Source organism: Ambystoma mexicanum, chromosome 9 (genome assembly GCF_040938575.1).
Source record: "Ambystoma mexicanum isolate Mex_15411 chromosome 9, UKY_AmexF1_1, whole genome shotgun sequence".
In the NCBI taxonomy this organism is placed as follows: domain Eukaryota; kingdom Metazoa; phylum Chordata; class Amphibia; order Caudata; family Ambystomatidae; genus Ambystoma; species Ambystoma mexicanum.
Genome location: NC_090931.1, coordinates 613,617,142 through 613,643,447, shown reverse-complemented (window position 1 = coordinate 613,643,447; position 26,306 = coordinate 613,617,142). Strand labels below are relative to the sequence as shown.

The following is a 26,306-nucleotide window of genomic DNA, read 5'->3' as shown; positions in this document are numbered from 1 at the left end:
TCTTTTGTCTTTTTGTTCAATAGGTCCTCAGACTCCACAGCTCCTCCCCGGTGCATGTCGACTTCGACAGGGTTCAGGAGGTGCCAATCCTGCAAAGGGCCATTTCCAACTTCAGACCCTCACGTCCTCTTCCTACGTTGCCTTGGCAAAGACCAGGGTTGGCAAGCCTGTTCGGTGTGCGGCTCGCTGTCCAAGCGCTGAAGAACAGACTAACCAGGTGGAGGAAGCTCTTCCAGCCGTCTCCTTCTGAGGACCTCGAGTTTCGTGAGACGTTCCAGGCCAGAGGTAGGGCCTATATTTTCGTCTGCACCTCGCAAGGGAGACTCCTTCCCACGGACTCTCCTACGTGGGAGGGACCGATCAGGTCCTTTTACCAACTCGCGCACCCAGGCTGTCACAACTACCGGCCTGAGGAGTCCTCAGATCCTCCCGGTGCCAGGGTTGAGGGGCCACTAGGCTCTTTTACCGGGCTTGCGCATGAGGGGCTCTGCCCTTGTACCGGCATCATGGCCGAAGGGCTATGCCCTGTTACAGGCAGTACATCCGAGGGGGCACCTGAACGCAGCTCTTAACGACTCCCGGGTCGAGGTCAATACACCTACCGGGCACGTGCCCGAGGAGCGGGACAAGTCACGCGCCTCACACATATGAGAATTGGCAGAGGATCTCAGCGACGAGCCGAGCAAAACTTTGCAGCCACGTGGTAGGCAGCTCAACAAGATGGCCGACAGGCCAGAGAAGGATACTCGTTCAGCGCCTCTGCAAGACCTTAGCGAAGAGCGAGTATCGAGTTGGGACAGGCTTCAACCAGGTACGTGGCCTACGGCTTAATCTTCTTATACGCAGGGCTGCTTCCCCTTGCGTCCGTATGTACAGAGTCGGCAGCAGTCTCAGTTGCCTCTAGTAATCCCTTCAGTGCCCTCCGCCGCTGCCTCCTTCGGCCAGCGCGGACCGGATCTTTGAAAAGTTCCTCCGCCTCATGAAGTCTCCTGATATGGGGGCTATCATCAAGTACGCAGTCGGGAAGTCCTTCCCGCTATGCTAGCGGCACCACAGACTCCTCCGCCGACTCCTCTGGCCCCGGCGCAGCTGCCTCCTCCGGCTCCTCAGCCTACTCCACAGGCAGTTCCATACCAGCCTCTGCTCCTTCCTCAGCCTCTGGCCATGGTCCCCGTGCCCCAGCCTCCGGCTCTGGATACTACTCCTCTTCCTCCTCCTCCACAGGATTCCCCAGACCCTCAGGATACTGATGAGGAGGAGGATCCTGACACACCATCATCGTCCAGGGCCTTCCACGAACGTATCGCTGGCCTGGCGGAATACCTGGGCCTACCACAGTCACAGGTCGAACAGCCAGAGGAGGGCGTCCTCGCTGAAGTCCTCACGGGGCGCCCTTCTGCCAGAACGGGAATTCTACTGCAAACTGATGTAGTCTCCCGCGACAAGAAGGATTGGCTCAAACCACACGCCAGCCAGCCAACTGCCACCTGGACGCCAAGTACGGGCAGATGGAGGGGGATTCACTCTTGCTCTCCTCCCATCCCCAGCCACAGGTGCGCTGTTAGGCAAGGAGGACAGAACCTTGGAGACATACAGTAAGAAGATGTATTCCAACGCTTCCTTGCACCTGCGTCAGGCCAAAGCAGACGCCATGCTGGCAGGCGCTAACCAGAAATTATGGCAGAAAATTGCCGACTTCCTCCCGGAACTCCCCTCCCACTGCCAATCATGCTTCAAGCCGTGTCTAGCTGAGGCCAAGTTTGTGGTGCAGGATATCATGGAGTCCACGCTAGAACACATCAATACCTCTGGACGTGCCATCTGTATTGCCATGGACATGAGAAGGATGGCCTGGCTCCGGGCAACCAAGTTCAACACAGATGTCCAGCAACGTTTTCTAGATCTGCCCTTCGAGGGCAGCAACCTCTTCCACTCCAGCACAGCTGAAGAGCTGGACAAGAAGAATAGCTTGCAGACAGCTAAGTCTTTATCCATTCTGACAAAGGCCACACCCAAAACGTATTCCCAGTCTCAGCAATGCTCGGATAAGGGTCACTCATCCAGACGCTTCCGCAGCTTCCAGGAGCGCAGGTCTAGTCGGCACAAGCATCAAAAAGAGGGGTGGGAGGTGGGCAAGGGCTTTTTCCCCTCCCCCCCATGTCGTCCTCCTCCTCTGCCTCGGAAGGAAAAAAAGTCTTGACACACCCCTCTGGATTCACGAGTCACCAGTGGGGGGCAGGTTTGCTCTTCACGCACACTTTTGGTGACAGAACTTCGTGGACCCCCGGATCCTGTCAGTAGTATCCTCTGGGTACTGTCTACCTATTTCTGCCTCTCCTCCCTCCTCTTCCCCCGCCCCCTTCCGCAAGTTGGGACAGCAACTCTTTTGGCGGAGATTCGGTCGCTCGTCCTGAGCCAGGCTGTGGAGGAAGTCCCAACTTCTGAGCGGGGATCGGGCTTCTACTCCAGGATCTTGGCCATTCAGAAAAAGAACTAGGCTGGCCTGAGAGTTGTACTGGACCTTTCCACCCACAACACCTCCTTACCTCTCCAGAGGTTCAAGATGGTGACACCAGCTTTTATTGCGGAGACATTATGCAGGGGAGACTGGATGTGCTCCCTGGATCTGAAGGACGCCTTTCTGCACGTCCCGATCTGGCAACCGCATCGTTCTTTCCTCTGGTTCAGGATCATGGGCTGCCATTTTCAGTACAAGGTCCTCCCTTCTGTCCTAAACTCGGCCCCCAGGGTCTTTACCAGACTCATGAATGCGGTGGCAGTCCTCCTCCGGGCTCAGGGCCTCCATATATATCACTACCTAGACGGCTGGCTCGTCAGGGCTACATCTCAAGAAGCAGTTGACCGCTCCTCCCATGCACTGATGAACACGCTACACGACCTGGGCTTTTCACTCAATCTCAAGAAGTCACAACTGCAACCCACACAGTCGTTGAACTTCCTGGGCTTCATCTAGGACATGCGCTCAGAGAGGGTCTTCCCCTCGGAGGTCAAGATTGTGGCCATCAGGAGGGCCACGTCCCACTTTCTCAGCCGGGGGCACTACTTCGGCTTGGTGGTACCAGCATCTGCTGGCCCTTTTTGCAGCGGTACTGTTGCCCGTCCCCCACACAAGACTCATGATGAGGAGGATTCAGCTACACTTCGCAGCATCGTGGAACCAGGAGAGGGGCTCTCAGGCCGAAATTATCTAGATCCCCATCTCTCTCCAGCCGGACCTCACATGGTGGTCCATGGACTGCAACCTATGGACGGGCAAGCCCTTCCGGCTCCCCATCCGTCAGGTGATGATTACCACAGACTCCTCCCTGGAGGGCTGGGGAGCCACCCTGGAGGACTTCTCGGTCCATGGCACGTGGACCAGTCAAGAACAAGTATACCACATCTATTGGCTGGAACTGAATGCCATCTGGTTAGTGCTCAGAGCCTTCTGCCCACATCTCAAGGAAAGAGTTGTCCTCATCCAGACAGACAACTCGACCAGTATGTACTACATCAACAATCAGAGGGGGTGGAGGGGACCAGTGCAGATTGCCGATCAGCATGTGGTGTGGAAATGGGCCTTGGATAACATCTACCTCACGGCAGTGCACCTTCTGGGGGAAGCCAACCTGGAAGCGGACAGGCTAAGCAGGTTGGGAGCGGACAACTACGAATGGCAGCTGAACGACCTCGTTGCACAGGAGATCTTCCACTGTTGGGGCCCTCCCCAGGTGGAGCTCTTTGCCACCAGGCACAAGAAGTGCTCCCAGTTTGCCTCCTGGGAGGGGCATGGCCTAAGCTCCCTGGGCGACACCTTGTGGATCCAGTGGAACGGCATGTCCGCATACACCTTCCCGCCCACTCCACTTATTCACAGAGTACTTTGCAAGTTCAAGGATTCCCGCCAGCTCAACCTCGTTCTGATAGCTCTGTGGTGGCCAGCCAGGCCATGGTTCTCGGAGCTGCTCAGCCTCTCGCGGTCTCTCCAATCCACCTCCTGACGGGCACAGCACATCTTCTGACACAGCAGGGGGTGCAGGGTCGTTTACCCCCAGAAGCTGGCCCTCACAGCGTAGTTCCTGAGCAGGTGACGCTCAGCGACCTCAACCTATCTCAAGCCAACCTGTAAATCATACAGGGGGCTTGGAGCAAGGCAACCAGAGCCCAGTATAAGAATAAATGGACCAGGTTCTGCCACTGGGCTCACTCCAAGGATATCGACCCACTGGCTTGCTCATTGGACGACGTGCCGTCATTCTCAGCTCAGCTCACCTCGCCAACATTGGCGTGCAGGTGGACACCTGCTGCACATACCTCTCAGCCATCCGGGCCTAAAGGAACTTGGAGGAAGGGGTCTTCTCCTCCAATCCGATCGTCGGGAGACATTTGGCCGGGCTCACTAGGCTCTACCTGCCCATCAGGAATCCACACCCTGTGTGGGATTTGAATCTGGCCTTGGGCGCCCTCGCACTCAAGCCTTTTGAGCCTATGGCGACTGTGGACATTAGGCTGGTCACCATCAAGACGGGCCTGCTAGTCGGCTTCACATGGGCATGCAGAGTCAGCGAGTCCCTAGTCGCCTCAGAGCTGTACACCACTTTTCACAAGGACAAGGTGGTTCTGCGGACCCATCCGGCATTTTTATCTAAGGTGCCATCAGCTTTTCACTTAAACGAGGAGATCGTCCTCCCTACATTCTTTGCGGACCCGAAGGACGAGCCTCAGAGTTCTGCACTGCCTGGATGTCAGGCGTGCCCTGAAATTCTACCTGGACAGGACCGAGGGCTTCTGCGAGTCAGATGCCTTATTCATCACCTTTGGAGGTGCCCGGCCAGGCTATCAGGTCTCCATCTCCCTCTGGATGGTCTCGGCCATCAAGGAAGCGTCTGAGGGCCAGCATAGACCCATTCCGGCGAACATGCATGCCCACGCAGTCAGGGCCAAGGCAACAGCCATCGCCTTTCAGCGCCATGTCCCCTGGCAGGTCATAAGCAGGGGGGCCACATGGGTCACTCCCTCGGCTTTCTGCAAGCATTACTGTTTGGATGCCGGCTCCAGATCAGATGTGGCTTTCGGACAGGCGGTTCTCCGGATCCTGTTTGCTTAAGGAGGATCTCTTCTCCATCCTGAGGCTACGTTCAATTGTAATTGCCCATGCAGTATGGAGGAAAGGGGATGGGACGTAAGAGTAATTATAAGTTACTTAGCGTAGTGACTCACATACTCTTAGTCCATAGTCGCCTTTCCTCCATACGTGCCACCATCCTCCCCCCTAATAATCTGGTGTCATTAGGCAATGGTATTTCTATTGTCGATGCGTCTTTGGGGACTTTGATGTGGCGCCGGAGGACAGAGTCAGGGCAGTGCATGCTCCCAGGGCTGTGCCTCCGCGCGCCTCTAAATTTAGAGGGGAAGAAGATTTTTCTGGTGAAAAAGGTTCCGTCCCTCGCAAGGGACGCCTGTGCAGTATGGAGGAAAGGGGACTATGGACTAAGAGTACGTTGGTCACTACGGTGAGTAACGTATAATTTCTTTCTCATCAAAAAGAAAAACGGTCAGTGGAGACCAATACTGGATCTGAGAGCACTCAACTAATTCATCAAGCGCATCAAATTCAAGACGACATCCCTGCAAAGCGTCCTACCTTGGCTAAAACATGAACGACTTCCTGGCCACTCTAGACTTGGAAGACACCTACTTGCACATTCCCATTCATCCTGCCCACAGACGGTTCCTCAGGTTAGCAATAGAGGAGTTACATTTTCAATTCTGTGTTCTCCCTTTCGGGCTAAAATCAGCACCAAGAGTTTTTATCAAGTGTCTGGCACCTGTAGCGGGAAAACTCAGAAGGACAGGAATGGAAGTCTTCCCACATTTGGACGACTGGTCGATAAGGTGTACTCTTCCTGGGTGCAGACTTCGACACCAGCATTCCCAGGGTAAGATCGGCAGACAGAATAGCAGCTTTTCTCCACTTGACCTCAGGTTCCAAGACAGAGTGGCAATCACGGTACGCTCTTTCAAATCTCTCCTTGGCATGATGTCATGTATATTTCTCATACCAAATTGCTGGCTTCGCATGAGGCCCTGGACCGCAAATGGAAGCAAGCATTTGGTTTATGGGAGGATACCATCCAGCTACCGGCGACCTTACACAAGGCACTTTGATGGTGGAATACACCTCAAAACCCGTTACACGTAATGCCATTCCAGGCCCCAACATCTACCCTTCTCCTCAGAGCAGATGCATCTGTCGGGCTGGTGGGGGGGGGGCTCACTTAGCGGACCTCCAAACTAATGGCACTTGGTCCGGCCAAGAATCTCAACTGCACATTAATGTTCTAGAGGTCATGGCGATACAGTGGGCACTGAAAGCGTTCCTCCTGGTATTAGACGGGCAGGTGGTGACCATCCAGACAGACAATACGACCTCCATGCATTATACGAACAAACAAGGAGGCACGAGGTGAGAGATCTTGTCACAAGAAGCTCAACTGTTATGGGCATGGGCCTTGCGCGACAGAGTTCAAATCAAAGCGGAACATCTTCCGGGAGTGGACAATGTCCTAGCGGACAAACTAAGCAGGGATTACATGACATCTCACGAGTGCGAACTAGATGAAAAAGAAGCCCAACAAATATTTTCCGAATGGGGTCATCCGCAGATGGACTTCATTGCCTCCAAAGCCAACAAAAAACGGCACAAATTTGCTTCCAGTTATCCAGAGCATCTGTCTGTCAATAGGAGTGGATTGGACAGAGAATTTCCTTTATGCCCCCCCCCCCCAATCCCTCTCATATCGAGCATGGTTTGCAGACTAAAGAAACAGTACTGCTCAATGATCCTGATAGCGCTGGATTCGGGCCGGCAGATCTGGTACTCAACCCTACATCGCCTCTCCAGTTGGCCCCCGATTCATCTCAAAGTTTATCAGAATTTTTTGAAGCAACAGAACTGCGAGGTCCTCCACCACAACCCAGCGAGCCTGTCTCTCAAGGCCTGGTTCCTGAGCAGCGAAAGCTAACGAATCTGAATCTCCCTGCAGATTCCTGGGATATTATCAAGGCATCTAAGGCTCCTTCTCCTAGGATTACCTATATCCGAAAATGGACTTGTTTATCCAAGTGGTGCGAAACATCATCAGTGAACCCTCTCACCGCATCGGTCGAACAAGTGCTACCTTACTTATTGTATTTGGCTAAAGCAGGACTTTCTCTATCCTCTAAAAAAGTTCATCTATCGGCCATAGCTGCAGATACGACGAATCCAGAAAAACAGTCATTGCTCACTCAGCCGGCTGTGAAGATCTTCCTGAAAGGGTTTATGCGTACTTAAACACCTACGCCAACATGGGTCCCAGCCTGGAGCCTAAACACGGTACTGACAGCTCTCATGGAACCACCATACGAGCCTATTCAAAGATGTGACATAACATTTTTATCCTGGAAAACGGCTTTCTTGATAGCCATCACATCGGCCAGGAGGATCAGTGAGTTGCAAGCTTTATCATTGGAACCTCCTTTCACCTTGTTCCATAAGGACTGCGTCATTCTGAGAACACATCCTAAATTCCTTCGTAAGGACTTGTCGGAGAGGACACGGAGCGCATTGTCCTCCCAACTTTCTTCCAGAATGGAACCTCGGATGCAGAGAGAACTTTGCATTCACTAGATGTGGCAAGGTTTCTAAAGTTTTACTTGCAGAGAACTAAGGAGTTCCACGCCTCTAACAGATTGTTCATTGCTTTTTCTGACCGCACTAAAGGTCAGCATATTTCAAAACAAAGTCTGGTACGTTCGGTTTCTCAATGTATCACCCACTGTCATCAGTCTAAAGACGACCCTCTCACCAAGCCTCCCTCGGCTCACTCCACCAGAGGGAGAAGATCTTCATTGGCATTTCACGCAGGGGTAGCATTGAAGGCCATATGCAGAGCCACTACCTGGAGCACTCTGCTCACGTTCGCCTAGCATTACTGCCTGACAGAAGAAACCAACAAAGAATCTGCAGTTGGCCAGGCAGTGCTCTGCCACCTCTTTGCATAAGCTAGGATCAGCCTCCTCTCCCGCCTTTCCCTGGGTATGTAACCTTTATGTTGCTGTATGGTAAAGGCTCAACTTGGTATTCTATTCAAGCATCTGAATCTATGAAAGATCCAATGCTGGAGAAGTCTTAGTTACTTACCTGTAACTGTATTTCTCCAGCATTGGTATCTTTCATAGATTCACATGCGCCCACCGCCTCCCCTAGAGGATGCTCCTACGCTCGGCATACATCCTACTGTAGTCTCTACAGTTCAAAATCTGAAGATGGCTGACTGTGGTGGAACTTAAGCCCTGCCACCTGATTGGTAGGGCCATTAAGGACCAATGTGAGGTGGAGGGACTACACAAGTGAATGGCTCATACACCATAATGGGCAACCTACATTCATATTTCTATGGAAATAATGTATATATTTATTTTTTTAATAATTTAAATCGGGGGATTCCTGGTCTGATGACGGGGAATATTCAAGCATACAAATCTTTGAAAGATACCAATGCTGGAGAAATACAGTTACAGATAAGTAACTAAGACTTATGCTTACCACTGTTGTGCTGTGTGAAATTTATTGCGACAAAGCCCATCTGCTCCAAGCTTTTCTTTCACCCTTTGCCCATATTTATATTTAATTCATGAGCTTGTATAAGTTCATAACTTCAACAGAATGCTAGTGCACATAATTAACTCCCATGTGTTATTCCATTTGGCATGACTTGATCAGTTTCTCCTTTTCCTATAACAATGCTGTTTTTATAAACCAGCACCACTTACTGTACTGGCCTTGTCCTCATAATGATACTCTGCTTCAAGAATTATTTAAGTGTAATAGATCAATTTCGGTGTGGCTCAACACGGATCAACTAATTTCTGTCAGTTCTTGTGAGGTGTAAACTTGCTTTGGAATAATCTATAGTGTTCTCTTTATTGAAAATTAAAGATCTGCAATTTTGACTGCCTTTCTGTGGCAAGACCTTGTACCATCATAGTCTGCACTTCAATATGGCCTCTTCAAAAGGAACGGCAAATCGTCTGCTCTTCCATCGACGAGTGCTCTCAAAAGACTGAACAGTGACACCTTCTCTGAACCCCAAAAGACTCATCTGATTCTGCCATGCAAACCACCCTAAGTTAAGAGCTCTTAAACCGTTCTTAGAAACGACTTATGTCAAACTACAACAACTTGGCTTCAGATGGGCTTACTTTGAATTCATGATTGAGATGTTGGAAAGGAGGATTAGTAAAGCTTAAGCTATTTCCAATAAAGGTGTACAGCTTCATTCACCCTTAAAGCACTGGAGAATTGTAGCAGACCTAGCAATCCACACCTAATTGGCCTGCTCGAGGGAGTACGTTTCTGGACCTACCTAAATCAGTCTGTTTAAATATTCAAAGATCTCATAGGCTGGGCCTGAAAAGGACCCTTGCATAAGAAAACGAGGTCGTAGAACATTAATCTTCCTGTTACTGCAGTGTAAACCCATCTGTACATAAGGATGAAGTAAGAGCATTTAAACCATTTATTTAGACTGGCCATAAAATATTAATTGCACAAGATATGTCGACGCTATTATGTCGAGACGGGAACTCCTTTCCTCCCAGCCTTGAAGCAACTGAATGCTCGTTATGACCTTGTCAATCCCTGCACACGTTCATAGTAACACTTGGAGGGCGCTTTTTCACATTTGATGATAAACATTTTATTCACTCATGTATAATGGACGAAATGGACCCCTTCATTTCTATTGTATAACCAGTTGCCTTCTACTTCTAATGAGCACACTTCAAACATCTTTTTATTGTTGCTAATCGACTATTTCTTGATAACTGGCACCTTTATCTTAAAATGTAGTTATTGGCAGAGTGATGGGGTGACGTTGGTAGTCCGTCTTCTTTGGCTCTCCACTACTTGTTATCTCTCTTTAGCTTGGGCCCTTGCAGCTGTAGTGTCCTTTTACAACTTACTTAATTCCTACAGAGTCATCTTTGCTTATTTTTGTGTTGATGTTCCAAGATAATGTGTCTTCCTTCCTTGCTGCGTGTGCTTCCCCTCACTTATACTTGTTCAGGCTTTGAAACTATGTGCTGTATTGTTGCTTCTGCCCTGCTCGCTCAGTCTTGCCATCATGATGTAAGAGATGTTTTTTATGTTGCACTTCTTACAAGACCTGAGAAATGTTATACTTCTTGCTCTCTCTATCTAGAATTGTTTTATGGCCCCACTAAGCTTAATACCCCCTCCTGGGTGATTCTGAAAAGCTTGTAATTCCAATCTGATCTCCCTAATCTGCTACTTTGTTGGGACTTTAATGCTATTATAAATCCTTTCATGCATAGAAAATCCAAGCGTTTGCTTAAAAGTAGCCAATCTCGTAGAACGTTGACTCTTTTTATGAGGTAGCTATTGTTGATTTATAGCGATTGGTTGACCCCTCAGATACAGAGTTTACTTATTAGGCATTTCCACATAATGCTTTACAGCATATTGAATCATATAGTGTTAGTCCCTTACTGCTGCTATTGACCTCAGATTGAGTGCATTACTTTTACTGACACTGAACCAGTGGTTACAAGTTTGTATCTCTTGTATAGGTCAAACGTTCCTAGTAGACAGACATTTAATAATTCTATTTTATGTGATGAAAAAAGTAGGCAATGTTACAACTTCATTTATTTTTGTTATTCAATAAAAGAGGAAACTTCTGTAGTTAATAATTGGGAATATTACGCAGCCCTTAGAGGCTCAAATAAAAAAGATACTAGTAAAGTGTAACTCACTTCTGAGACAGCTCAAATATTAGAAAACACTTGGAATGATAAGCTAGTGCTCACCCTCTTAAATGTATTGTGACTCTCTATGTAGAATTTAAAATGTACTAATACAAAGGGCCTCTATACTGGGGCCTCTATATATGTGTACTTTGGGCAGCCTGGTTGAATCCTACGAGGCGATCACTGCTGACTTTTTTTTGGGATTATGTCTGAACACGCATTCTATCTCAGCTCAACTTGCCTTATTTAAAGTATGGCAGCATGTTAATGTCCTACTGCCTGATCTATAATGAAGCTAGACAGTGGTGTTCGAAAAATATTTTTTTTCCTCTTACCCTCTTGAGCCTCCTTCATCTCTTCATGAATCTGACTGATGACTTGAATTAAACTGCCTGATGTACTTGGTAGTATCTGAAACTGGAATGTACTGGGCCATGGAACCGAATTGCCCTGCTGCGCGTTGTATACTAATCATTGTTGGTCATACCTAAAGGAAAAATTCGTATTTTTTACTACTGTCTGCTGGTTTAAATATACATTAAGTGCCCATAGGGCTTAGCCCCACAGAACTATAGGATGCAGTGTGATACAGGTCTATGTTGTTGTGTCGTACACAATTGTATTTTCCTTTTACTTGCATATTTCATCTTTATCTGTATTTGCCCATTTGTATTACACTTTCTGTACTTCGTGTATTAAGAATTTTATGTTGTGTAAAGTCCAAATGTTGGATTATATCACAATAAACTAAATTATTAATACAAAGCCTGTTTAGCCATTTTTAAATGCAAGGCCAACATGTGCCAAAATTCAAGCAACATTATTCAAGCCCTTGTTCATATTTGAAATTGAAAAAGAAGCAATCTAGAATCCCTTATAATAAAAACTGAAGATGGAGTTCAGGTTTCTTTGAATAAAGCTATTTTGGAGGTCTTTACTAAATTCTATAAAGACCTTTCTAGGCCTGAGCATGCCTTTGTTAGACCAAGTTTGAGTAGTTTCTTTGATTGCATACTTTGTAAATCCTCTCTGATGTGTTATATTAGCTCTCTGAAGATGTCCATTCATGTCAATGATATTTACAAAACAATTTAAGATTTTAGAAATGGTTAGGCTCCTAGGTCAGGCGACGATTCCTCTGACTTTTATGCACTTTCTCTGCATAGCTTGCATGCAAAATTTGCTTGATTTTGTTTTCTTGCTTAGAAACAGTTGCTGAGACTTGGGGGCGTGAGGGGTCTTTCTCATAATCTATGCTAATAGAATTGATACCATTCTTTACTTCTTAATTAGGGCTGATCAAACAGGTTTAAAGGGATAGTGTTATTGTATGCTAACTCTAGATTCTTCTTTCATATTCTCTATTTTACTCGCAAACTAATAGTTTTGCTGCAATTGCTCCTGCGGAGGAAAACGCATTTGATCGTGTGGAGTGGAATGATCTATTTGAAACATTAAATTGGCTTGGATTTAGCTCTGTTTATATCTCTAGTTTAACTTTTTTAATCTAATGCCAAAACTTATATTTTCATTAATGATCAATCTATCCCCTTTCCTCTTTTAGGAATATTAGCCCAACATGTTCTGTCTCCCAATTCATTCATTCATTCTTGCTATGGAAACTTTCCTTGTCTTAATGGCAAGATTTTGATTGTCAATTATAATAAAACAGATCTGCATATATGGTTGACATTCTCATTTTTTTTAAAATCCAGGTTCTGATTTTTATAACGTTTTGAATGCGTTGCTCTTTTCCTTGGTTTCTGAATATTAATGAAATATAAATCGGATGTACTGACCCCGCACCCCCCCCCCACTATCCTCCACCTTGACACATTATATTAAACATGTTTTGGTCAATTTTGGTGTGAAACATTGTCTAATATTTAGGTGTTCATATTACATAATCCGTTAAACAGTCAAACTGAATTCTTTCTATGTTTATTTTTAGCTAGTACATAGTCTCCACAATGTTTGACTTGGTGGGGTGCGTTTGGAGGCAATTCAAATGTTATTCACATTGTGCTTTATTTCTGATATTATTTCTCCTCCCACTTGCATTCCATTTTGTACTAAATTATTATGTGGTAGAAAATGTTGAATTGGTCAAAATACATGCAAATGAGGGAGTTAAGGAGAGTGATGTGATTAAATTCCCCAATTTCAAACCTTATCTAACAAATTTTATACTGACGCTTGCCCTATTGTGGTTCCTACTTCATTAATCCCCCAACCTTGTATTTTTTATTGAAATCATTTGTTTTCCCTTTTCCTATTATGGATTTGTTTTACATATGCACACATGCATACTACCATCTCCTCAAATATTTTCCCATACCTGGACTCAGGTCCCCCGAGGGCGTTTAACCTACAGCTCGTTGTGACCATAATAATGGTGAAAGGTGCTGTACAAATGACTCGCTACTACTACTGTGTTGTAAGACTAAGGTTTTCAGCCACTTTGCATTAAAATTACAGCTTCTAGTCTGTGAGAGTTGTTATACCCACATATGAGGAAACCTTCTGAATTTGTCTCACAGTAAATATGGCATAATAAATTGTATAGGGTGAATGGGGAAACAGGGTTGACCATGTGTGCTTTGATTTTAGGGCTACATTTGCTATCCCTCTTACCCCAGTATACTAGGATACGTTAATGCTTTTCTGGACAACCTGCCTCATATCTGTAGTTATGAGGCTACTCATGAGCCAGGTAGATTTTGATTTCTGAATATTTCCTCCTCTGAGTCTTACAGGGTTCTCCTATGTTCTGAACATTTTGAGATTCTGGGATACTAAATGGTCTTTTCAATTGGAAATTATTGGATTGTAAAATTGAGCCATTGTTTATTTGTGGTCTCATATTTGGAACAGATTTGGGTCGATCTCAGTGTCACCAAGTTTAACTGGATCCTTTTTAATTTTCCTTCGTAGAGCCTTCATTACCCCTAGTAAGTTGTTCACTTCTAAACAACATATGTTGCTGGTCTGGAGAATGAGTGTACTTTTAAACATGTTTTTCTTTTACCGTAAACTCATTAAAATAATTCTGGAACCAGATTTTGAATATATTACAGCTTATATTTAATGTTAAAATACCCCCATCTTTTTGACACGTTTCATTAAGTAGCCTTGCGATTGACACTACCTCAGCATTTTTGTTTGAAACTTTCTCTTGATCTATTTGTGGTAGTTGCTATTCAAACTATCACTTTTATTAGGAAGCACTTTCAAAATATTACTGTCATTTTGTAACTTGCATAGATTTGAAAAAATGGCTGGTAAATACTCCTAACCTATTGATAAGATATTTGGTATGCTTCTATTAATCATTTATCGTATTCTGTATTAAAGTTGCTTGACTTTTACAATGAGTCTTCTGGTTTGGGGTAAATTAGTCTAATTTTGGATCTGTGCAATTCTAGTTCTTCCCCAAGTTGTATTTTTTATTACATGCTTTAAGTTTACTTTTTCCTTGTGTTTTCCTTCTCTTTTATGTCTTGTTGAGTGTTAACACAATCTCAAACTGTTTCTACTGTAATTCAAATTCTAAATGTATGTCTTGTATACCTCATTTTTGATGGGCCTCCTTTGATAACTTTTTTAGTAATATTACTTGCTGACATACATATTATTGGGTTTGATTTTATAATAATTGTTTCATATATGTATGTTGTGCCTAATTAACTTTTGCTATGTTTATCCTGTTACACATTCTTTGTCAATCACATGTATCCTTTGTTTGTTATGAGGCCCCTATTTTCAACTAAACAAAAACGGGGAACCAAAATTAATTTTAAGGCAATTATTTGTGAATTACGATGCACAAACTACTTTCTATAAACATATGGGATCCTACATAAGATATTGTTGTGGAAAAGCACATTTAGCTTGTCCTGGTATACAGAGGGTCACCTCTGATAGAGGCACAGCAGGCAAAGCTGATAATCTGTTATGCAGCAACTTTGAAGCATATTATTTTGTCAGACATTTCTTGGTGCATTCCGATGCCATAGTTGATATGTGTCGGTAAATCCCTGCAGAAGTGCTTGGTCAGTTAACCTCTTACCTTCGATGGAGATTACTACTTCAATGCGGGCATGCAGTATTAGTGGATGATAAGGGGTGGACGTTGGTATAATCAGCGGTTAAGCTTTTAATGAGTCTTCTTCCAGCTTTTTTACCAATTTTCCATTAGCTGTACATGTTGATGTTCTATTAGAAAATTATGAAATATAATTAGGTTCCTATAATGAAGGAATCTTTGTAACCTTTGATCTCAGTATTCCACAATGGGTATTTTGATAACTGAGACCCTTTTCCCCTTTTGTTTAAGAACTGGCACTATCCTTTTTATTTAATCTCCTAAAAAAGGTGAGTGCTGTATTGCAGGGCATTATTGCACCGTGTTAACCTTCATGCTAAATGTGTGCGTTTCTCTCCACTCGCTCAAAAACTGATTTAAGCTTTTGACTATAAGGATATGGAATGGAATGATTGCAGGTAAGTCGTTATTCCTTTTGATGACATAAATAAAGCATCAGATTTTAAAATCATGAAAAGCGTCAAGTGTCATAAAGTAGAACATGTGCCATGATTGTAGACTAACCTAAAGAAAGTTGATTGACTCAATTTGTTTCTTTCTTATGTAGCTGAAAGAAAACCTCCATTATTTAACATGAATGCAATGAGTGCCTTATACCACATAGCACAGAATGACTCTCCCACGCTGCAGAACAATGAATGGTAAGTTTTCTTTTGTGAAACTGTGACTTGCTCAAGGCATTGGAGAAGGGCTAACTCTTACTGGGAGGGAATGTGTATGCAAGTGCATAAAGCTGCTCAACCTTTGAGCCATTAGCAAGTTTAGGAGCAATATGCAACATAAGAAAAGCACTCTGATAGTCTGCTTTACACGCTGAACTTCAGGTAGCCTTTACCTCAATGCATAGAGGATCTGACCTGTGTTGATATTTACAAAAGAATATATGATGTCACTGATGGCCTTAATAACCGGGACTTTCAAGCAAATTTCAAGGGGTTTAATTAAGTATATGCAAAAGATGAGTTTGGTATTATCCACTCTCATTTGCTCTTTCCCTCCTTTCCCTCATCTTGCTACTGCTCTCTCCAACTCAAATTCCCAGTTTTCTCCTCTTGGTCTCTCCTTCTCACTTTTGACCCCTCGCTCCTGTCCCTGTGATGTTCTGCACTCTGACTCGATCTCCCCATAGTCCCTTGACTCTCACCCCTTCTCACTTTGCTACAGTTACCCCTCCTCAGTCGGCTGCTCTTACCCCTCCTCCCCTCAGTCGGCTGCTCTTACCTCTCCACCCCTCAGTAGGCTGCTCTTACCCCTCCTCCCCATCTCAGTCGGCTGCTCTTACCCCTCCTCCCCTCCTCAGTCGGCTGCTCTTACCCCTCCTCCCCTCCTCAGTCGGCTGCTCCTACCCCTCCTCCCCTCCTCAGTCGGCTGCTCTTTCCCCTCAGTCGGCTGCTCTTGCCCCTCCTCCCCTCCTCAGTCGGCTGCTCTTATCCCTCCTCCCCTCCTCAGTCGGCTGCTCTTACCCCTCCTCCCCTCCTCAGTCGGCTGCTCTTACCCCTCCTCCCCTCCTCAGTCGGCTGCTCTTACCCCTCCTCCCCTCCTCAGTCGGCTGCTCTTACCCCTCCTCCCCTCCTCAGTCGGCTGCTCTTACCCCTCCTCCCCTCCTCAGTCGGCTGCTCTTACCCCTCCTCCCCTCCTCAGTCGGCTGCTCTTGCCCCTCCTCCCCTCCTCAGTCGGCTGCTCTTGCCCCTCCTCCCCTCCTCAGTCGGCTGCTCTTGCCCTCCTCCCCTCTTCAGTCGGCTGCTCTTGCCCCTCCTCCCCTCTTCAGTCGGCTGCTCTTGCCCCTCCTCCCCTCTTCAGTCGGCTGCTCTTGCCCCTCCTCCCCTCTTCAGTCGGCTGCTCTTGCCCCTCCTCCCCTCTTCAGTCGGCTGCTCTTGCCCCTCCTCCCCTCTTCAGTCGGCTGCTCTTGCCCCTCCTCCCCTCTTCAGTCGGCTGCTCTTGCCCCTCCTCCCCTCTTCAGTCGGCTGCTCTTGCCCCTCCTCCCCTCTTCAGTCGGCTGCTCTTGCCCCTCCTCCCCTCTTCAGTCGGCTGCTCTTGCCCCTCCTCCCCTCTTCAGTCGGCTGCTCTTGCCCCTCCTCCCCTCTTCAGTCGGCTGCTCTTGCCCCTCCTCCCCTCTTCAGTCGGCTGCTCTTGCCCCTCCTCCCCTCTTCAGTCGGCTGCTCTTGCCCCTCCTCCCCTCTTCAGTCGGCTGCTCTTGCCCCTCCTCCCCTCTTCAGTCGGCTGCTCTTGCCCCTCCTCCCCTCTTCAGTCGGCTGCTCTTGCCCCTCCTCCCCTCTTCAGTCGGCTGCTCTTGCCCCTCCTCCCCTCTTCAGTCGGCTGCTCTTGCCCCTCCTCCCCTCTTCAGTCGGCTGCTCTTGCCCCTCCTCCCCTCTTCAGTCGGCTGCTCTTGCCCCTCCTCCCCTCTTCAGTCGGCTGCTCTTGCCCCTCCTCCCCTCTTCAGTCGGCTGCTCTTACCCCTCCTCCCCATCTCAGTCGGCTGCTCTTACCCCTCCTCCCCATCTCAGTCGGCTGCTCCTACCCCTCCTCCCCTCCTCAGTCGGCTGCTCTTACCCCTCCTCCCCTCCTCAGTCGGCTGCTCTTACCCCTCCTCCCCTCCTCAGTCGGCTGCTCTTACCCCTCCTCCCCTCCTCAGTCGGCTGCTCTTACCCCTCCTCCCCTCCTCAGTCGGCTGCTCTTACCCCTCCTCCCCTCCTCAGTCGGCTGCTCTTACCCCTCCTCCCCTCCTCAGTCGGCTGCTCTTACCCCTCCTCCCCTCCTCAGTCGGCTGCTCTTACTCCTCCTCCCCTCCTCAGTCGGCTGCTCTTGCCCCTCCTCCCCTCCTCAGTCGGCTGCTCTTGCCCCTCCTCCCCTCCTCAGTCGGCTGCTCTTGCCCCTCCTCCCCTCCTCAGTCGGCTGCTCTTGCCCCTCCTCCCCTCCTCAGTCGGCTGCACTTGCCCCTCCTCCCCTCCTCAGTCGGCTGCTCTTGCCCCTCCTCCCCTCCTCAGTCGGCTGCTCTTGCCCCTCCTCCCCTCCTCAGTCGGCTGCTCTTGCCCCTCCTCCCCTCTTCAGTCGGCTGCTCTTGCCCCTCCTCCCCTCTTCAGTCGGCTGCTCTTGCCCCTCCTCCCCTCTTCAGTCGGCTGCTCTTGCCCCTCCTCCCCTCTTCAGTCGGCTGCTCTTGCCCCTCCTCCCCTCTTCAGTCGGCTGCTCTTGCCCCTCCTCCCCTCTTCAGTCGGCTGCTCTTGCCCCTCCTCCCCTCTTCAGTCGGCTGCTCTTGCCCCTCCTCCCCTCTTCAGTCGGCTGCTCTTGCCCCTCCTCCCCTCTTCAGTCGGCTGCTCTTGCCCCTCCTCCCCTCTTCAGTCGGCTGCTCTTGCCCCTCCTCCCCTCTTCAGTCGGCTGCTCTTGCCCCTCCTCCCCTCTTCAGTCGGCTGCTCTTGCCCCTCCTCCCCTCTTCAGTCGGCTGCTCTTGCCCCTCCTCCCCTCTTCAGTCGGCTGCTCTTGCCCCTCCTCCCCTCTTCAGTCGGCTGCTCTTGCCCCTCCTCCCCTCTTCAGTCGGCTGCTCTTGCCCCTCCTCCCCTCTTCAGTCGGCTGCTCTTGCCCCTCCTCCCCTCTTCAGTCGGCTGCTCTTGCCCCTCCTCCCCTCTTCAGTCGGCTGCTCTTGCCCCTCCTCCCCTCTTCAGTCGGCTGCTCTTGCCCCTCCTCCCCTCTTCAGTCGGCTGCTCTTGCCCCTCCTCCCCTCTTCAGTCGGCTGCTCTTGCCCCTCCTCCCCTCTTCAGTCGGCTGCTCTTGCCCCTCCTCCCCTCTTCAGTCGGCTGCTCTTGCCCCTCCTCCCCTCTTCAGTCGGCTGCTCTTGCCCCTCCTCCCCTCCACCTACCTCTCCTCGGCTGCTCTTGCCCCTCCTTCCCTCCACCCACCCCTCCTCGGCTGCTCTTGCCCCTTCTCGCCTCCCTTCCCCTCCCCGGCTGCTCTTGCCCCTTCTCCCCTCCCTTCCCTTCCCCTCCCCTCCTCGGCTGCTCTTGCCCCTTCTCCCCTCCCTTCCCTTCCCCTCCCCTCCTCGGCTGCTCTTGCCCCTTCTCCCCTCCCCTCTCGGCTGCTCTTGCCCCGCCACCCCTCTGCAATTGCCCAGTCGGCTGTGTACCAGTGCCAAGTCTATTTAATTTGTATCTTGGAGACCTTGATGAAGGACTAGATACATCTGTAACCTTTCCTCCTAAATTGTGGCATTTGAGAATACCATCTTTATTATTTATTTGCAGTTGATACTATAATTTTTGAGAAGACTCAAATTGACTTGCAGCGTGCACTTAACAGTTTGGAGGGCTATATGAAAGTAAATGAATTGCAGATCAATTGAGCAACTTAGAAGCTTTAAATAGTCTGTAAATGGTAAGCTAATCAATTTGGGCTTTCCCATATATGATAAATTATGGCCATTAGGTCAAGGCATAAATTAGTTTTCAAAAATTAATTAGTAGCGTTTGCTGATGAAAATCTTTTTGATTAGCAAACAGATGCATTTGATTAGCAATTTTGTACTAAAATTGTTTGTCACAAGAAGTTATTTGTACCCAAGACATGAAATGAGGAACAATACGGCGGTTTTGTGTGCTGCTGAAATAAGACATTAGTGAGAAGAGTCGAGCCTTGCAAATTCTTCAAAATTCAGCTAGACCGGCAGGTCGGTTAACACAGTTTTCCTATTCAACCTAAGAGAAATGCACTCGACCTATAACAAGGGAGGACAACAAATTTAAAATGCGATTTCTGTAAAATGGTGCATGCCACTAAAAACCTGCTTTATTTGGCACATTGCTGCCACCCAGAAGCCAGCCTTGCACAGTGAAACTTATTTGGCATTTACTGCAAACAAAGTAAACGTTTAAAAAAGAAAAGTTTCAAACTTCTCTTGCAAATGCTATTCGTCCTTCATAAAATCTACTCGACTATGTGAGTTGGCGAAAATACTTTGCGAGCCATAGATGAGTGTCTGTGAAATGTAAAAGGTTAGCTGCATGAATGAGAAAAATAGATGTGATAAAAGACCCTGATAGGTTTGGCCAGCTGTCTCCTGTAGGTGGTAATATAGAATACAATCATTATTATAAAGCAAAGCAAGCTCCGGATGCTAACTACAGGAATCTTTTAGTTTGTGGTCATCTTACTTTCAGGGTGCCTGGCATAAAGCAACATGGTGATAATATAGAATTCAAGGAGTATGGATTTGCTTGTGGGTTGATGACAAGTTGCAAGATGTTTGACCTGCAGGCTACAGAACTAGATTTGCCATAAACAGCATTTGCTCATGTGATTATGTACATTTTCAAAAGCACTCAATAGGATACATCTTCACCAATAAAAAGAAATCTAGTTGACACTTTGAAATTTAGATAAAGTAACCCAAACTTTGACTCTAAAGCATGGCGATGGTGCAGCATTTTACAGTATCAATACTGTAGTTATGCATTATGTAACAACCTACATTTTAGGAATGGAATTGCAAGATAGTCTTTTAAAAAGAATATGAAAGTTGACACATACTGGTCTTTGCCAGACAGGATATAGAAAGCTTAATAAAGGTATCCCTGATTACTTCTCGTTTGCAAATATTTATAAAATAAATTATTCTTGCCTGGTACTCCCACACATGCCTTTGGCACTTAATGATTACTGCCGCACTTTCTCTCTATTAGCAGAAGCGAACAGAGAAAGATGGTGAAGAGAGCAGCAAGGCCAAGAGAGGAATGTAGGACGAGCTGTGCTTTCATTGAAGAGGGCAACTTAAATAGCTAGCTTGGCTACACAAGTGCCCATTTGATTAGCAAACAATTATTGCATAGCAAATTGCCATGCGACACTGCTTATTGCATGCCTTGTAGCTAATGTAAATAGAAGTAAAGTTCCCCTTTTGTCGCACCCATTGAAAAAATCAAAGGTAAATATTTTGGACTTATGCTACCGCTTATTAAATCTTATAAGTGGAAAGAAGTGCCAACTTTAATGCATGGAATGCGAGGTTTGGCTTTTCCAAGGGATTTTTCACTTGTGCAATTTGAAGGCACTTTAACAAAAAATATTTTTGGCCTTCCAAATTCTGTTCCTCGACACCTAATTAGTCTAGAAATGGGCTTGCAATAATGGCTGCCATTAGTAGATTGGACCAAAGTGATTTTTTTCCATAAAATTTAAAGCCTCTTAAAAATGTGCTGTATGTTGATTTGAACAAAATACGTTTTAACAATGTTTCCAAAGTTTTAACTAACTTCACATAGGAATGTGACACAATTTTAACTAACTCAGATTCTAGGTGGCAGCTGTTGACAGGGAATCCAGTACAAGTAAAAGAATCCATTGAAATGATGTGACTGGTCTTAACAGTATATCCAAATTTCAAAATGCAAACTTTTAATGCAATCTGTTAGCAGATTGGATCATTACCTAAATACAATCTTTGATGTTAAGAAAATGCTCAATATATAGACTTGTAGTGGTCTGTGTGGAATAGTACAGTGTGGAATAGTACATGATTTGTTTTCGATTTCGAAAAGGCACGTCGACAGGGCGTGTATAATACTATCCCTACTGTGACATGTACAGTACCCATGATCCTTCACGTGTCAAGGTCCTTTTATTCCGTCATCGGGTTGGTAGCATTTCGCAGAATTATAGTTTTCGGTATTCGTTGCTAGTTATCGAGCATTTTTCATTCATCTGTTAAAATAGATTATATTTCATACTACTATCTTAGTTGAGCGCTGTGAAGAATCCAGCGGATCCCTCACTAAAACCCTGCCTAGAGTCTCCTCCCAGGTGGCCAGGGGAAGGCAGATGCTTCCTGATCCCAACCCGGGGGGGCGGGGGGGGTAGTGTACTGAGTGAGAATCACCAGGGTGGAGAACAGGACCCATGGTGGCAAGGTGAGTCCATGGCATGAGACACAATATTTTTCCTCTGATTTGGAGATTATTTCTTACCACTGTGCCAAAAGAGGTTATCGCGTATTGTCATTTTAAGGTCTCTCAACCTCATATTAAATTTACTGTTGTGAACCGTAACGTAACATCAAAGCACACTATACCCACAGAAAGACCCATTTTGGTATTTAAAACCAAAGGATTGTGGAAATGTATTCACTAAATCATCTTCCTCTGTAAAAGTTAAAGCCCACAGCCCTTCTGTTAAAAAACTTAAGGAATTAAATCGACCCTTATAAAGAATCAATATGTTGAAAAGAACTACATGTCCCAGAATCGTAGAGAAACTTATGAGGAAGAGAGGGCTGAAGAGGCATGTAGATGTAGTGGTCAGGTAGTTAAGCCTAGTAGCCATTGCAGGAGTCTGGCGATTGATGCCAATGGCTCACACCTGAAGTCTGTTGTCTAACCTGCGATGTTTAAAATACCCCAGCGGGAGCAGGAGTTCGAAGGCTGGCAGCAGAGAAGCATAAGGCTGGCAAGTCAAGTGGAAGTGGGAGCACAGAAGGGATGCCAGAACGTGGGGGCCTCAGATCTCACCTAGAAGTTCTGAGAGCGTCCTGTGTTCCCAAAACCTGTATTGTAGAGGCTGCACAGAGGAATACATGCTGGTAGTGACGTTTCCCTGTGTGAGCCGAGTTGCTGTGATTGCAGAGCTTTGACTGTGCAGGAGCCCAAGGCCTGAAGCAGAAGGAAAGCCGAAGGGCTCAGGAGTAAAAAGAACTCCAATTAAGGTGGCCGGATCGGAGACACCGTACTAGAGAAGACAATGGGTCCCAAGTGAGCCAGAAGTGGTGGTTGAAGAAGTCGGGGAAATAGAGCAACCGGCAGCTGCAGTGTCCCTGAAGCTGGTGAGTGAAGCACAGCATTCAGATTCACTCCACAAGCCTTGCCGGTAACTGTAGCCAGCACCAAAGTAACATTTATAACGTTTACAGCGAGTAAAAGTTGTTTGATATTTTTAAACTGTCTGTTAACAGTGGAATTGTAGCACTCGTGTTTATTCCGAAAGCTGCAATATTCGTGTGAGAAGTGAAGAGCGATTACATCCATTGTTGAACTTGATTGAGTGATTGCGTGTCTTTAATTGTGAAGAGGGAACGCTAGTTAAATCTATTCCGAATATCTAACATTGATGTACAAGAGTTATAAGTAATACCAAGTGAAAACTGCGTTTACCCAAGCCAAAAGGCAAACCCTTCCATAGTGCAGCCAGTCTTTAGAGCGATCTATCGACTCTGTAAAGTTGTGAACAGTCCATGATATCAGTGTTTCGTTGTTACCTAAAGCTGAAAGAGTGGCACTACAGCTTCTGGGTAATTACTGGAGCAGAAGAGGTGCGAGTAAAGCTGGGTAAGGGGACTGGGTGCTTGTAAATAATATTCAGAAGTTAACCTGTAATGCTTAAGACTGCTGAAGCCGAGAAGAAGTAAATCTTGTAGGCTGAAGCAGGTTATTCTTGTGGCAGTCACAGACTAAAGAAGCAAAGAGGCTGCCCCCTTTCAGAAAGTTATTGAAGGGAAGCTTGCCTTGCCCACCTGAACAGGTTGCAGTATTTTGTCAGACTTTGCCTGATAATTTAGAACTACAAAGCAATGGTAGAAGTACCTAAACTGTAGTGGAATACAAAGTTGTCCGTGGATGACATATTGGAGTGGTTTTAAGTAGTGGCATACTGTGGGACAAGGGTGACCTTTCTCACAGTAACATCAAATTAAGTAGAAGGGTGGTTGTTAAAAGGGAAGCAGCAGCCCAAAGAGAAGCATCCTGACAAATTCTAACCAATTGTAACGCTGTAGCTGGAAAGTTCTGAAAGTAAATAATACATATTCTTTTGAACTGTACCAAATAATATTGAAGAGAAGACAATTTATCGTCATAACCAGGATTACCATTGGTGCTATTTTCTTTGCTGGAAATGGATCTTTTCAACCAATACCAAAGAATTGTTGCCAGTGGATTTTTTTTTTTTAAACTTTTGCTTTGACTTGGAACTGATAAGAACTGGTTCAAGACTTTGCTTTTCCTTTCAACAGTTTGAAGTTGACTTTGAAACCTGGGGAAAGGATTTTACCAAGGGCAGGTGAAGGTCATGCAAATATTGTTTAATATTTTTTATTATCTTGTTGCTTTATAATTTCCTTTGTAGGCTTGTTGTTTAGAGTGAGGGCTAGTTTACCATGCTAGAGATTGTTCCCTTAGCCTTTAGAGTAGGTAGGGAATTCCTCGATAGAGTAGTGCAAGCAAGACTTTATTTGATAGCATTTAGTTTAATTAAATTTCATATTTTGAGAAAACTACAAGCAGTAGTCCGCCTCGCATTACAAACCCCTCACACAACGCTCAAAGCAACCTGCTGACTCGCGACAGCGACTTCGCGGCACTCAGGGATTCGGGTGCCTACAACTCCTCAGGCTTCGGCCTTCACAGTAGGGGAAGAGTGGGGGTGGGAGACAAAGAGTGTCTCTATACATTTGCCCCATAATATATATATTGTTCTACTGTCCTCGGGTGCTAGTCACGGAGAAGACTCCTTTTTAAATGTTTCCCTTCCTGTAACCATAAATTTCCCTAGACGGATACACAATGTGTGTAACCATTGTCTTCCAAGCGACCACCAGGAGGCCAAATGTCGAGCGTGTAAGCATTTCAAGCCAAAGACGCTTAAGGAACTACAATTGAAGCGCTGGGCAGTCTACAAGATGCAAGCTGAGGCATCAGCGGCATACCCCACCGACGCAGAAAAATCCTAGGTGGAGAAGGATCGTCCCGGCTACATAAGCGATGCAGAGGAGACATCTGATCAGGAAAGGGGGGATTCCCAAGTGGCAATCCCCATCTCAACATGGCAGGCGTGAGGCAAACATATAAAACGCACGCAGGGTTCGGGCATGGCGCTTAGTGTGTCGACGCCAAGTAAACATAAGCTTACAGTTTAACGCAAATACAATCACATTTCGCCCACCCCAAGTGTTTGGACATACTCGTTGAAAAGTGCCAGGGCTGCAATGGAACACGTCTCTTCAGCAAGCAGTTTGGCTGCTACTAAAATCCCAGCGCCAAGTGGATCTCGCTCGGCGCATGTTTTGAAGGCCAAGTAATACACAGAGCAAACCTAGTTCGGCACTCATAATAGCCTCACACAGACATCAAAACAAACACTGCAGGGATCAAAACAAATAGTTTCGACAATAGTAGACACACCGAGGTCAGTGTACACAGGGGGCACCTTCACTTTAGTGGATACGCTAAAGAAAGACACAGGCCCAGGGAAGCCAGGAAGAAGAGCTTTTTCCAGTCCAGCACACCCCTTCTAGTTGTGCTTGGAGTAAAGATAGGTTTTGAGAAGACACTAAACAAGATGTCGTCTTTCATGGATTTTTTTTAAAACACCCTATTAAGCAAAAGCATATCGTTCAGGAGGAGGAGGAACCGCCATCTAAAACAACCAGAGTAGAATCCACTGATTCTTATGAGGAGTCATATTTTAATTGGATGCTGATGAGGAAGATGTTTTCTCTGGATGATGTCCCTTGCACTGAGCCAGATGACCATACTGTCCCATCTTCAGATATTGATATCCAATATCGTCATCATCCATAGATGATCACATTTTATACAGTGATCTTCTAAAAAAAAGGCGGCTGACTATTTTAAAATTGACAGTCGAAGGAGGACACAGACTTTGATATTCTCAACGAAAATAAGACTATACGGCAGTATATCCCACTATTGCAATGAGTTAAAAGTAGATTATTACGGTCCATTTCAACTGCAGCCCTAAACAGGGCTGTCAGTGCTCTGATAGATTTTCTTTTAAAACAGCACCCACAGACCCATTTGTTATCAAGAGTCATCTGAATTCTGATTCTCTGGTGGTTACTACTACTCGCAAGAGAGCTGGGACTCCTTTTGCCACTTCTGAGGCTCTGCCAGATGAAGAGAGGAGAAAGTAGCTATGTCGGCTGCTTTCCAAATGCACATCGCAAAAATACAACCCCCATGGCCAGTTTTAACAGAGCCAATGGGACAATCTACAATGCCTAGTTAGCAGCGTCTGTGAGCCTCTCAACTCTGAGAGACTCAAAATATTATCTGAAGGCAAGGAAACAGCCAACACAAAAAAATATTTGATGCTTCCGATAGTAGCCGAAGGTACACTAATTAAGACATGCATGGCTTGGTTATTCGTGGTTTCAACCTAGAAAGACAGGTACACTATTTAACATGCCAGTACAAGATGATTTGTAGTTTATTTTATTTAGTCTTTTATATAGCGCTTTTGTACAAAGCGCTGTACAAAGTAAAAAGCAACGGTACGAAATTATTGAAAAATAATTCAGATATGTCAGAGAGCAAGCAATCATGCACAGTGAAGTAGATGGTTTTTCAAAGTGTCGTTAGCATAGCACTGGAAATTTGAGCAGAAAATGGCAATG

The 26,306-nt window shown here is 46.4% G+C and overlaps 1 protein-coding gene across 1 annotated transcript in view; it reads left to right on the top strand.

Annotated features, from left to right (window-relative positions):
- The window catches only part of TAOK1 (TAO kinase 1), a 1,754,180-nt gene that overhangs the window by 899,548 nt on the left and 828,326 nt on the right, over window positions 1–26,306 (top strand). The window contains exon 9 of the mRNA XM_069615276.1: window positions 15,468–15,561. Coding sequence (XP_069471377.1) covers window positions 15,468–15,561 — 94 coding nt within the window. The remainder of the gene's footprint in view (window positions 1–15,467; window positions 15,562–26,306) is intronic.